General features: G+C 37.5%; 1 protein-coding gene across 14 annotated transcripts in view; it reads right to left on the bottom strand.

Annotated features, from left to right (window-relative positions):
• The window catches only part of SOX6 (SRY-box transcription factor 6), a 374,155-nt gene that overhangs the window by 84,244 nt on the left and 275,650 nt on the right, over positions 1–14,261 (bottom strand). For all 14 annotated transcript variants that reach the window (XM_062608907.1, XM_062608904.1, XM_062608903.1 and 11 more), the window contains one exon: positions 7,220–7,299. In XM_062608907.1, the coding sequence (XP_062464891.1) occupies positions 7,220–7,299 (80 nt within the window). The remainder of the gene's footprint in view (positions 1–7,219; positions 7,300–14,261) is intronic.

Below are 14,261 nucleotides of genomic sequence, written 5' to 3'. Positions count from 1 at the left end.
CTTGATACAGACTGAAGAGACACAGGAAACCTGCAATCCAGGCTATAAGGATGACATCCTTTTAAACATACAAGTTTCCTGATAAGTGAGTTTATGTTTGTGCCATTTATGATTTCAATGGTAAATTCTCCCTGGAACAAAGCATATGAACCTGGAAGGCAGCTGTCCTGCTTGGTAAGATCTAAAGGTGAAAAAGATAGGCATCAGCCCAGATGTCTGATCCCAAGATACCAGATAGAAAAGTCTTCCCTCTTGAGAGAGGAGAGAAGGTGCAGGAATGAAGCACTTGCAAAGGTGGAGGAGTGGTTAGTCATCTGAAGGGAACAGAAATGGGGAGCTGCCAATGCCAGACTGGGTGACAGTCCAGTGATTAGTGTCCTACCTGCAGTGAGGGGAAACACAAGGTCAGGACCAGACCTAGGCTTGCCACAGCCAAGATAAGTACTAAGGCTGCTGCAGACTATAGAAACAGTCTCTTTCTTAAACATTCCTATAAATTTTTTATTAAATAATGTGACACTGTTCCATTAAGCAAGAATGGGAATAACAAAGACATGCTGTTTAAAGCAGTCATTGGAGATGCAGGGCATTAAATGGGTGAGAAAAGGGTCTTGCAGCTGTAATGTTGCTGTGCCAGGCTGATTACTCTAGCTAAGGGATTTGTTTGCTTCTCTGTCCATTTTTACTAACTGGAAATGAATAGGGAGACTCCCTCTCATTTTGATCAGGAATGCCATTACTGGAGGAGCTAGGAAAATCCCCCTATCCAAAATTTCATCAGACTTGATACTTTCCTGCCAAAAGCCCCAGTTTTGATGGGATGTTTTTTCCTTATTAATACCATTTTGTCAGATAATTCAGGGCTGAAGATGAGAAGGAGTAGAAGATAGTGTTTTAAGAAAATCTGTGAAGAAAGGAGGTTATATGGTAAAATATTGAACCAATGACATCATTTTCATTGATACTGCCACTGATATGATTCAACTTGATGATACAGATATTACATACAGGGACATAAACATTCAAGTAGGGAAAGGCAGAAGTGTAACTATTGCATTGATTTTAATTAGATTTTCCTAAGTATGGCAAGGTTGGCATATTTTTAATTTTATTTTCATTAAAGGACTTGCATGATCTCTCAGAGCCCTAATAAAATCTTCCAACCTCTTTCCTTCCTCTGCTAGAACCTAAATTTCTACGTAAGAAAAGAAGCAAAATATTTAATTTACTACCTCCATGTACTGAAATTTGCACACCATTCCCTTAATTTAGGCCACTATTCACTGTATTATAATAAGGAACATTCTGTTAAAATATGCCCACCTAGAGCTCAGTAGTCTTTGAATGCTAGATAAAATCATTCTATAAGGCTAATGAAGACAGAAACTCTGTCTGTAACAATATTAAGTTTGTTTTCTCTAGTGATTCGAAGAAGTGAGCAATCTGTCAGTAATACATTGAGGGAAATTACTTGTCTTGTAGGAATTCCTGCTGACAGTCACTCACTCACAGTGCTGACCCAAACATCTACCCACTGACAAACAAATTACAGTATCTAACTCTGAAAAGGTTAGTAGGTGTTTTTAATTTTGATTGGTTTCACCAAACCTCTTTCACATTTACCCAAACACCATTCTTCATTGTGTTAAAAAAATGGAAAGGAAAGGAAAGGAAAGGAAAGGAAAGGAAAGGAAAGGAAAGGAAAGGAAAGGAAAGGAAAGGAAAGGAAAGGAAAGGAAAGGAAAGGAAAGGAAAGGAAAGGAAAGGAAAGGAAAGGAAAGGAAAGGAAAGGAAAGGAAAGGAAAGGAAAGGAAAGGAAAGGAAAGGAAAGGAAAGGAAAGGAAAGGAAAGGAAAGGAAAGGAAAGGAAAGGAAAGGAAAGGAAAGGAAAGAAAGGAAAGGAAAGGAAAGAAAAGAAAAGAAAAGAAAAGAAAAGAAAAGAAAAGAAAAGAAAAGAAAAGAAAAGAAAAGAAAAGAAAAGAAAAGAAAAGAAAAGAAAAGAAAAGAAAAGAAAAGAAAAGAAAAGAAAAGAAAAGAAAAGAAAAGAAAAGAAAAGAAAAGAGAAAAGAAAACCCTGTGGGTTTTCCATTTGAAAAAAAAATATTATTGCCTATATCCAAGAGTGTTATGTCAGATAAAACTGTTAAACTGTGTCTAACCAACATTAAGACTGGCAGCCCTGCCAGTGACTGACTGGGTGAGTGAACACATTACTGAGACAGCATTGTAGAAATTAATTTTCTTCAATAAAGTGATTTTTAAGGCTCATATATTTCACATTCTAAACATATGTCACTGTTTCATAAACAAAATAAATGGATTAAAATAATACATTACCAATATGCTGACACATGGAGATATTTTAATTAGAAATACTTAAGCTGCGTGATATTTAACTGCTATATTTGTTGAAGAGGAGCATGCATCATTGCATAAGACATAAGGCAGGTACATCACTTTGCATGATGTGGTACCAGAGTGGGACCAAATCACTTCCAGTGTGAGCTATCACTATCAGATCACATTAGCCCCACTAAAAAAATTGCTTTAAGATTACAACATATAAAGGAAAATCTGTAAGAGCAGTAGTCTGCTAAAACATCTTTTTCATTGAAATAATAAGTCACCAGGATCCTAGTTCCCGAGAATAATATTTCTTCATAAAAAGCCACATTTAACATCTTAGCTATTTAAAGGCCATATTTACATGACTGTCGCATTACATTGGCCGCTTTCCTGCACATTCTTCTTGACATGCTTTAAGGACCAGCACTAAAATAGCTGAGGAAAGCAAATGTCAACTATGTCCTGAAATTTATATGTGTGAGAGAATTGGAATAAGTAGAAATGTAATATATTGTTTACTGTACTGAGTGCCCTCTGTTCTCTAAAGGTCAAAAGCATTGTAACCTTAGAGTTACAGTTTCTGATTGTTCCCAGGGTTAAATTCATTATAAAAATTAATGGTTCAAACCCCTCAACCTTCAGATATATGAGTATTCATGCCTCCATCTGCTGAACTGTTCAACTAAAAATAGCATTCTTTGGCTTTCCCTTTACTAATACTGTGCCCCTGAGGCAGGCTATGCAATGCTTCAGCAGCACACTAGATCTGCACCCAGCAGTATAAAAAAAGGTCATTCACTTTCTCTGCAATTAGAAGAGAGTATGGAGGAGTAGGATGAGATGGGAGTGAAGAAAATAGACAAATATGTGTTTAGTTAAAATTTAATTTTTTTAAAAATGGATTATAAAAACTTCAGGCTTCAAGAACACAGCTGCAACTATAGTTAAGACTTGCCAAGGTTCATTAGTGTTATAAGCGATAAATTTTGAAGGACAAATTACACAAATAGTTTAGGGAAAGAGTTATGAACGAAATCTTTTTTGTTTTGCTTTTTTTCCTAGAGCTCACTTTGTTTAGGAATAACTCCAGCTAGCATCATTGTAGCGCTTCCATTTCTATCAACAGTTTATCAGTTGCGGCTGAGAGAGTTGCAACATTTCCTTATTTACCTCATAGAACACTTTGTAGAAATATCTAGAGAAAAGGCAGATTTTTTCTTTTTAAAACAATAAAGACCACATATTAACATTCCTTGTTTGAAAGTAAGGACATGTAAGTGCCACATCTGCCACATACACTTCCCAGTAATTAGGTTACTGCTACAAGCACCATGAGAGCTGGGAAAATTCATTTCCTGATCAAGTTCACTCATTTGGGAAGATTACTGGGCACACATTATCTAGAATCAGTTAATATCAGTGCAATCATCTGACAGCTAGGGAAAAATTTCAGGGAAATGGGAAAGGAGAGAAACTCCAGAGAAAATGGATACAAAAAAGAGGAGCAAAGGGAAAATTATTGATGTGTTTTGCTGCTCACACTGATTAATTAAAGCAACACACTTCTGTTACACACATGCATCAAAACTGGTTCACACATCACTATGCATACCTGCTACAGGTGTATTTGGTGATATATCAGTAAATTATTTAGCAGAAGTTTGATTTGACACGATTCACTCACAGTTGATTGAACTGGAGGGGTGGACAGAAATAGCCTGGCCCTTTCTCTTAGACCATACCTACAGAACTGTCCCCACATCAGCAAGACCCTCCCTCACGACGAGATTCCTAACAACGCTTGGTCCACATATTTAAATCTTTGGTGAAGTTGTTGAGAAACTAGTGAGACTGGCCTGAGCTGACAACAGGAAGTATGGAACACAGCATCATCAATGTCACCTTAGTGAAATAAAAAGAAACTATCTCATGTCAACACAAAGCAGAGCAAGCCACCACTTCAGGAATACGGACTGGCATAAATATGTGGCAATTGTTATGCTATGTTATGATATTCAAAGCTACAACTGAATATCAATGGTATTTTACCACTGGCTGATCAATGTGATACAAACTCTTAAGAGTGGATGGGTCAAACAGGTCTGTTACTAAAGGAGGACTTAATACTTTCATTTTACATTTTACTTTTTTTTTTTTTAATACAAGGTCCATGAGAGTGAAAGTAGTTACTTGAGAAATTCCCAGATGCAATTTCAACAGCTTTCTAACATAAACCACAGGTGAACACAGACATACAATTCAGAGAAAATATGTTTTGATACCAGTGTGCTAAATAACTTGAATAAGATGGCAAATTATTAATTACAAATTGCCCACTGAAGAAATATCCTCTGTGGAACAACTGCTATTGTTACATGATGTACCTGGGAGTAAGCGTTTTTTTGGTGCTATTAGATTCAGAACTTCCATAGAAGTTGTTTTAACACACAGAAAGATGGGAACACAGCATTGCTGCTAGATCCTCCCTAAAGAATGATCATCCCAAAAACTCGTAAGTGAAAAAAGACAAGAGATTACAAGATAGAAGCTGACAGCTGGATATGGATTATGGAATATGATTTTGGAACTAATAATAATGCTCTGGTAAAGTCGAGATGTTAGATCTACTGCAAAGCCTTTTGCTTTAAATGGCTTTCCCTTCCCAAGTTTTCCAAACATAGATATTACATGCACTCTCACATGTAGAAGCAAAACCAAACCTGCAAATTAATTAGCTATTGCTCACGCTGGCTGAAAGGAGCAGAGATTAGTTTTGTGATCAGTATTTTTAAGCACTTGGGAAATACTCAGATACCATGGCCACAGCATGCATGTAAATAAATAAGAGGGTGGGGCACATGGAAGAAAGTAAAGGAAACAGAGAAAGAAGGGGGAAGGGAAGCAAAGATGGAAAAATGAGCTGAAATGCTACACCCCTAACAGTCTTCATGACGCATCAGGTATAACAACAAATTCTCTCCAACAAACACACCCAAATAAATGCTCATTTAGGGCAGGGAACACTTAGGGAATTGAGACAAAGAAAACAGTAATAGCACGAATAAATAAAATTTACTTCAGCCATTTGACAGATGAGCAGGTATCAACTGAAGGTTAAGCACTCTACTACTTAAGCTCTCATGACCATGAAACGTTAAAGGCTTTGAAATCCCATAAAAGTGAAATTAAGATAAAATAGAAAAGGTCGAAACAAACAAAAAACCCCTCTTTTACAACAAACATGTCTGAAGGAGAATTTAGGCTTCTCTAGCACTTAAATGTTCCTGAATTTATCAGCACCACTTTCTTTGCTGATTGTTTTCTCTCTACTTGTGCTCATCATGTTTAACAGCTCAGTTTATAATTTCTGCAGATTAATGAATCTGTAGGTTCTAATCAAGGCTGATGTGCAAATAGATCTGTGGGTCAAGCTACAAATGGATCTTGTAAAAGAAAAGAATGTTAGTGGTTTAGATCCTGTTTCCTTTGCAGTTGAACAGTTTTTATCCTTTTCTGCCTTGCAGTCTTATGTAGACTCACTATTTGTTGTGCTGCATTTCAAAGGTAGCAAAAATAGTCTCTCTATTCACAAAGCTGATTTCTAAAGTCTTTTCTCAACTAAACCTAATGAGACTTCTGCTTCAGTAAGTACGCAAATACAGAGTTTCAAAGATACCTTGTTATTTTTCCTTTTGAAAAAGGGTTTCCCTTTGGTTTGAAGCCTGTTCAAAGTATAGTCTTAATATAATACTATCATGACCCAACAGTATTTTTTGGAGATCTTTCCCTGCAGTGTAAGGGTACTCTCTTTTCAAGTTTTGATTGGAGGTTAGGTCAGACCTAAGTTCAAGGATCTTTTTCACCAGTTCTGGACCACCAGTGAACACTGAGTTCTGGTCCCATTCTCACTTATCCTAAGTAAACTCTGTGACAAGAATATCATCAATAGGTAAATATGAGAGGATTTTTAATTTGCTTTGGTCCCTCTGGAAAATGATATAATTGCACATGGATAAGCAAAGTAGATATTCGTCTATTAGCAGGATAGCTCTTTGCTACTCTAGGCACAATTTATTCTTGTTTTGCATCTGAACCCAACTCTAACCTAACTCATACAGGGGTTTCAAAGGTTTACTTGCAAATAGTTACAGGCATCCTTAACAGCCTTTCTTCTCATGTTCACTGTCACTTCCTTTCCACACATTTTAACTCTGACAGCTTTTGACTATTTCTACATTGTTTATAACATTGTTGTGTCTTTTCTTGTGAAATCTAAAACTTCTTGCCACAAAAAGCTAGCTAATAATACGGCACATAAATCTTTCTTTCAAAACATTTCATTCTACATATGCCAAAAATAAATGAATTGACTAAACCAAGTCTCCTGACCATGCTTGGCTTCTGACCAGCTTAATGCACAAAAAGGTTGAGATTACCTAAAGACAAAAGCTAAAGAGTTTGCAATTTATTGTATTGTCAGCAGCACACTGTCTGAAATAAGGAAAATACCCCAGTAATACATATTTTGATACACTCATTGCTCCAATTAAAGGCAGTGCATTGCAGTTACAAGGGAGAGACTAAATGAAAATAAAGTACAAAAAGATCTTTGAACTTATCTCCCATCAACTGGTCATATAATTGAAAAAAATACTATTAACTCTGCCAATATGAAATACACAGAACAATGTCTTTTACTCACAGTATCAAGGTTGGCCACACGTAGCTACATTTGCAGTACATAAGGTGTTAATCCTCCTGGGATGTGCTCAAAAATTATTTAACATTCAGGCTATTATTTAGCATACAGCTGGTTAGCAGTTTTCCCCTAAAATGCTGGCTTCAATCCCACATTTTTTTGTTCTGGCACATACCTGGAGCTGTAAAGGGCTGAGTCCAGAAGCAGCAGCAGCTGCCATTGTTGATGGAATGAACTGCACAGGGTAGTTATCACCTGTCGGGAGAACAATGCGTGCAGGTTCAGACAATGAGCAGAGAATAGCAGCAGACAAGTGCAAACATGGACCTAAGGTTGTCTGTGCTCCACAGCACTCCTCTAAGCCTAAACATCTGCAAAAACAAAAGGCTTTGCTGGGCATGGACTTGCCATTCTCTCTTGGAACTTTTTTGTTAGCATATAGCTAGTAGGCAAACTGGCAAAACATAGATGTGATACTCGTGATTTTAATTTTCAAAAGCAGATGTTCAAATCAAGTGTATAAGCTTGTGCACAGAATGGGCCTTAAGGCCACAGACACACGGGCAAGATACCCCTGGAAACCCCAGTGATTCCCAGAGGAAAAAAACTGTTGTCACCACATGTTTCTTAAAACAGAAGAAATTTGTTACAACTCAAAAAATTTCATTGCTGTTTAATGCAAGGTGATTTCTTTCCAGTATTGAGTGGCTCTTTCCTGGGAAACCTATCTGGCTCACAGGTTAAGGATGATTCTGGTTTTGAGGTTGAGGGTCTCTGTCCTAGGACACCTCCTTTTATGCAGCCGTAGAGAAAAGCAAAATTAAATCACTTTTAAAAATAGCTTGAAATATAATTTTAACTTTCTTTTAGATCTGGGAACCTAATGAAGTTGATAGATTAGGTTCAGTTACATGAAGATTCAGGCTCTAAAATTTCTGTATTCTCTTCATTGGAAACTGAAAAATCTATGCCCTCTGCATTGAGGGAACCACAAATGCTCCAGAAAGCAGGAGGTACAATTGATCCAAAATGAGAATGCTGACATTCTATCTTATAGCATCTATGGGTGTTCCTACATATCTGCATCACACAGTGCCATTGGGACTATTAACCAATGTAAAGAAAGAAGGAAGGCTGAAATACTTTAGCAGTGTAATCTGTATAATCTAAAAATTCATACAGTGCTAGATAAATGACACAGTAGCTATTATTTAATGGTATCTCACTTTGGCTCAAGCTACTTATTTAAAGTCAGTGTTATGTACTATCTACAGGCTACATTTTAACTGGCTGCTCCTCTGTACATTTTTGAGATTTACAATAATCAGTCTGTTTTACATAAACTTTTCCACACTAAAAGCAGAATGTAGCAATGAGGGAAAATACAGAAATCCAAAATAATATAATAAGGAAATTCCAAGAATTAGATTTTTTTTGCCATCCCCCTCAAATTAGTAATGATAGCTGAGCCTTTGTAGTCACTGGAGTCCTCAGAACCCTCCCTTTTTACCACCTGAAGTGCTGTTGCATTCAGCTGAGTTTAAATGTTTTTTTGTTTCACTTTTTAAATAAATAGTACATGTCTAATCTAGAAGTTCTCTTTGTATCATATCCATAATACCTCATCAGGCCATTGAGCACAGTACGTGCCTGTACACAGTCCAGTAACAATTGGATTCTGATTGCATATGGAGCTTTGCTACAATGCATTCACTAACACTATATTGTACTGGTCTCCTATGGAGTAATGTTCAAAATATCTCCTCTTATTTCCCCCTTCCATGAGGTTGATTTTAATTTGCAATGATGTTGGGGGTTTTTCTTTAAAAAAAAATAAATAAAAAAAAATTGTAAAAACAAAAAAAAAAAACAACCCCTAGATCCTTTTCTTAAAGTACTAAAGCTGTCTCTTTACAGTTAAATAATTCTACTCATCTCTTTGATATTTATATGAAATTATCTGAATAAATAAGATCTAAATCTAAGTTAAATAATGTTTCTTTTAGAAATATCTTACAAGGTTTTTAAAAAAAATCACAAAGATGTTGAATTAGTGATGCTTTAAATGGGAGCGAAGGGGGGGGAATAACCATCCGACTTATCAGCATGGACTGCCTTGCAGAACATTTTGGAGGCATTCTTTCTTTAAATATCATGAATTATTCATTCCTGTTCCGTACAGCAATCTCTTCTTTCTCCCTCCCCCTCTGCATACACTTTTTAAGTTCAATACCAGTTGCTTATTTGTACTAAAACATTTTCCATGTCAAACATATTTTAAAAAAAATCAAACTCTAAAAGAATTCCCTGCGGCACTCCTTTTTCACAGCTGTCATGCTCCTATGGTTTGAAATAGCTGGATATTTTATACACATGCGTGCACACATAGAGGTTTTGTCTTCGCAGTTAATTTAATAGTGTCTCTACCACACCCTGTAGTGTTCTCTTGCTCACCTGCTGGCTACAGTTCATTCTTCTGCTACAGGAAAAGTAACATTGTAGTTACGTAATTTATTTGTTATTGAAACATAATACTGTCCCTTTTACCCCTCCTTGTAACATATTAAATTATGGTTAAGTCCTGGTATGTCTGCGCTGAGAAGAAAAATTAATACTCTCTCAGCTCTGGAGTACCTCCCTGACACTAAGCAGTAAAAGCAGAGCAAAGGTACTCTTTTCACCCTTGAGGAAACTGAGCATGCAGGGAATGGACTGGTTTTAATTTTTAATTACATATTTCCCCCTCTCATTTTCTCAGCGCAAGAATGGATCAAGAAGATTCTCAGTAGCTGTCTTGGCAAGAAATCAGTCAATGTATTGCAGCATTTTTTTTTAAATTTGTTTCTTGATTTGGAATGCTTGCATAAGAATCCATTCATTTAAATTTGTACAAAAGGCAGCAGAACATGTTCAGACAGGTCTGCTTTAGGTACCGGTGTGCGCTGGCCTTTGATAACCAGCGGTGAGAAGAATACCAGAAGAACAAACCCTGTCACATTTTGCAAACTGATCTCTTCAATCTCTTTGCTGTGCTGATTGTCTATTTACATTTGGCTGCTGTTGTTTATATATAAATTGGTGTTTACAAGCCATGGAAAAGTATGCCAGACTTCTGTTCCATTTGTCAGGTTGAGCAACATTTCCAAATGAATAAAAGCAGTGAGCAATTGTACTGTGTAATTCTACATAGAAATAATGTAAATGTTTCTTTTTGTCTTGGATGAAGCAATGAAGCTTAGTGGACATTATTTATAGGATATATGGACTTAGTTTCCAGATCAAGGCTCTGTGAGCTGTAAGGAAAGAAGGATGTCTGGCTCTTTTGAGACTCAGAGTAGGGGAAAGGTGTTGCTTATTCCTCATCTCCCCTAAAGCACTACTGTAAGACACACACTGATTCTCCTTATCTGACTTACAAAGCCTTTGTTTTCCCCATTTTGGGATTGTAACTTAAAATCTGTCTCTTCATGCATGAATCTTAGACCGCTACTTGCAATCTCTCCAGGTGTACTCACAGGAAACAGAGTTGGAGGAGACTTAAGAGATACAAATTCCAGGGCCTTACTCTCCCAGGCATACTGAACAAGCTAAGGAAAGCATATCTCTCCTCAGCGTGTAGTCGAGATACAGCAAGTCCGTATACACTCCTGCAATATTCCCACACAGAGCATGCATTTTGTTTGTGCGAAGGCATCAGGATTGAGAAAGATTTTACTACAGGTAACTGGCTATGGCAATACTATGGAACATCTCCCCCCGTCTAATGACACCACTTTCCCTCTGCCTTAGATCTGAGCAGGGTTTGCTGCAACACTGCCTTATTGCCACCCTCATGTCACAGGAAAATCAGTTGCCCCAACAATTGCCTGTCTGCAGGTAAAGAATTTCAGTGCAAACTCCCAGCTCAAAATATTCAGCTGCCCCCTACCATTTCTAGCTCTTACCTCAACATTTAGGTGTTAGGCACATATGTATTGTTACAACAAATCCTGAGGTTACAAATTCCTTGTTCCAACCAGTAAAACCCAACAGGGAACACATGGCAGACTTTAATGCAGTCCTGGGGGATTTCTATTAGAAATAAGACTCATGTAGCACCTCTGCCATGCAAAGACACGTGGCCAACTCGGTACACAGTTGATCTGATGTATGCTTTCTGTTCTCACCTGCCAACAGGAACAGCAGCCTAATGAAAGTGGAGTGCTGTGCTATGTAAAATTTAAACTACCTTAGAGCTTTAAGTAAAACTTCTGAAAGGTCTCTTCCAAATGGAAACTGCAATGATGGGTATTGGTGAAATCCAGCAGACCTAGGATGATGTTAGTTATATGGATTAGCTACTGTAATTAAGGAGTTTAATTAGTTTGATGACAAATATATCACATATTCTTAGGTCCAGCTGGGTGACAATAAGACTGACATTTTTGTTTGTTTTGCTTTACCTAATTTTACTTTCATTGGTTTCAAAGGAGTTACTACTTATTTGCCCCAGTGCAAGTAGGAACCAGGCCAAAACATTGGCTCCATTTCTCACTATTTTTGCCACCAGCCTAGGAAAACTGTATCCATTTTCACATTTCATAGTATTACCAGCATAGCAAAAATCTCTCATAAACTATTTTTCTGTATAAAGTAGAATGACCTAGGTAGGCAGACAGGAGTCGTTTCTTAGCATTCTAATCATCATCTTTATATACTTTATGTGTGAAATACAAAGAAATGCTTTGAAAATGCACTGCAGCATGTCAAAACCTTTTAAGACAGAGGTTTACAATCTCCGTAGCTTATGTCTGTATTTTCAGTAATCTTTTTCAGAGATACTTTCCACATCTGGTAAAGAACTGACATAATAGAAGACTATCAAGCAAGAGTAAACATTCATCTCCAAGTCACATGCAAATGCAGCCAGCATGGACAGTGGTCACTCTCCACTCAGAGCAAACTGGAGCTTCGTTTGAGCTCTGTGCAAAGTATGGTCTGGCTCCTCCCCAGCATTACTTCATATCAATACTCTATCATCATTCTACTTCCCCATTCCTTCTTAGCCACAAAACTTGAAGGAGGTAATACTTCAGGCACTGCAAGATGGAGGAGGAAACCGTCTTCCTCCTTATGCAACTTACTGTCTTCTCCTCTTGACCCAGAGCACTAATGGGGACAGGATAATCACATAATCACCACTAACTTTTCCTGGATGCATGAGGTTGGTTAAGTGAAGGTAAATTTGAACTGGAAGAGGACGTATAATGGTACTTATGTTACCCAGCAGTTCCAAGTAGTAAGTATAGAGGTCACAGTCCAAAAGACAGCACAGTTGCTTTGCTGTACTTGGAATATGAAATAATTATATTAGCTGCATAGCATGTCTGGGCAAGTATTAGCTTCCTAACAGCTGCCAGTCTCAGCTTCCCACTGGAATAAGTGGTTACCCCCACAACCAGGTACTCTACGAGGCTCGTCAAGCGCCTGCAGGTCAATAGTCACAACAGTCATTTGAGATGCACAGCGCCCTAAAGTTTTAATTAATCCAGTATACAGTACAAATACTGAAATATGTATAAAAAATTAATTAGGTGGTCTATGCAGCTCTGATTTCTCAATTAGTACTTACCATGCCGGAAAATTATATTACATGACTTTGAGATACATAAGGAAGCATGGGGCTTTGGGGATTTTTTTTTCCTAATGTAATTATTACTTGTCATCAGCACTTGCTAACTTTGGACTGTTTCACCTCCTAGAGCTCCAAAACATTGTGGGGGAGGGAGGAGAAGGGGGTGGAAAGAGGTTTACAGCAACCTCATGTTATAGTTCCTGCCAGGCAGCAGGAAACTCTGCCCTGTCAGGCTTTAATATGAATCATAGTTGTATATCAGCTATTTCTCAGGTTTTCTGTTCATAATGACTTTCTGAGCTCAGGAGTTTAGGAGCAACTAAGGAACATGCTGGAAGGGACTCAGAACCTAATAAATTCTCCTCTCTTCTATAGGTCCTTCAATTGAGGACATGACCTAGTGTAGTTTGTTATAGGAATGCCATTTTCTTACTTCAAGGCAGTTTATGTGCAGATTTGCACCAGTACTCAGTAACTGCTATCTTGGCATTGAACTAAGCAGCCATGAAATCATTTCCCACTTAGTCCATGAAGATATAGGTACACGGACATGTGCACGTAATCATATCCCCACTTGTACACCAAGTCAGGACTTCTCATCTTGACTGCTCTGTCACACTAACACTGATATGCTGCTTCCAAGTTGGAGCTGGCTTATATCTAGCCCATTTTCTTTGAGGACAATTCAAATTAAGTGACTGTGCACACAGTATTTGACATTCCCTAAATGACACAGTTTCAAAAGTACTCAGCTCCCATAGTTTCTGTTTTTGAAATCCCTTTCACTTTATTTTCTGAAAGTCAAAGAAAAGTGATAGTGTCAAAACTCAGTCTTGCCTAGATCAAACTAGAGTAAAATGAAATAGAACCTAAACAGACAAACAAGAAGAAAAATGGAAGTATCTGAAGGGTTAATCCATCTGCTACCTTTCCTCAGAAGTATAAGCAAGTTTAAACTGACAGTTCTAGAGGTGAAAGTTTCATTTCTCACAAAAGTAGAAGAGTACAGGTAGTAGCAGTCAAGTTCCTCAGAAATTACTTTGGAGAACCCTCTGTATGAAAGAGTGTAGCTTAATCTCCAGTTTAATTAATTCCTTAACTACTGTGCCAAGAGTGCCAAAAATAGGAGTCAATCAATACCAAGTGTAGTTAATGGCATTTTTTTATCATTATGTCTCTCCAACAAAAACTACTGACCTGCCCAGCTACCTTTGGCACACACACTGTAAAATTTAATAAATATATTAAAAATATAAATATTCTCATTTCTTGCAAGTCACTGGGAATAATCAGATCATTGTGACTTCTGGTCTTTACTAGCAACAGCTGCATATAAACCACTAACATACTAGCCAACAGCTTAGCTGTGTTCTGAGGTATCTAGGCCTTGATTTTTGCCTGCACTTCATTCTTTAAACCTGTATTACAGATCTCTCCTTCTGTTTTCCAGCAAGTAAAAAAGTGCCCTAGATCTGTATCACCTGCTGATATGAGGTCAACAGGATCACACATAAAGGAGTATAAGCTTGATAAAGTGTTAGGACAAGTACTGTAAGAAACACTTTAGAATAAGCACAGAAATCTGTTCTTGTGGGGAAATCAT

The sequence above is a fragment of the Pezoporus occidentalis genome, unplaced genomic scaffold (genome assembly GCF_034315485.1).
Source record: "Pezoporus occidentalis ecotype Australia unplaced genomic scaffold, CSIRO_AGI_Poc_V1 ctg131, whole genome shotgun sequence".
In the NCBI taxonomy this organism is placed as follows: domain Eukaryota; kingdom Metazoa; phylum Chordata; class Aves; order Psittaciformes; family Psittacidae; genus Pezoporus; species Pezoporus occidentalis.
This window is presented reverse-complemented; position numbering and strand designations above follow the sequence as displayed.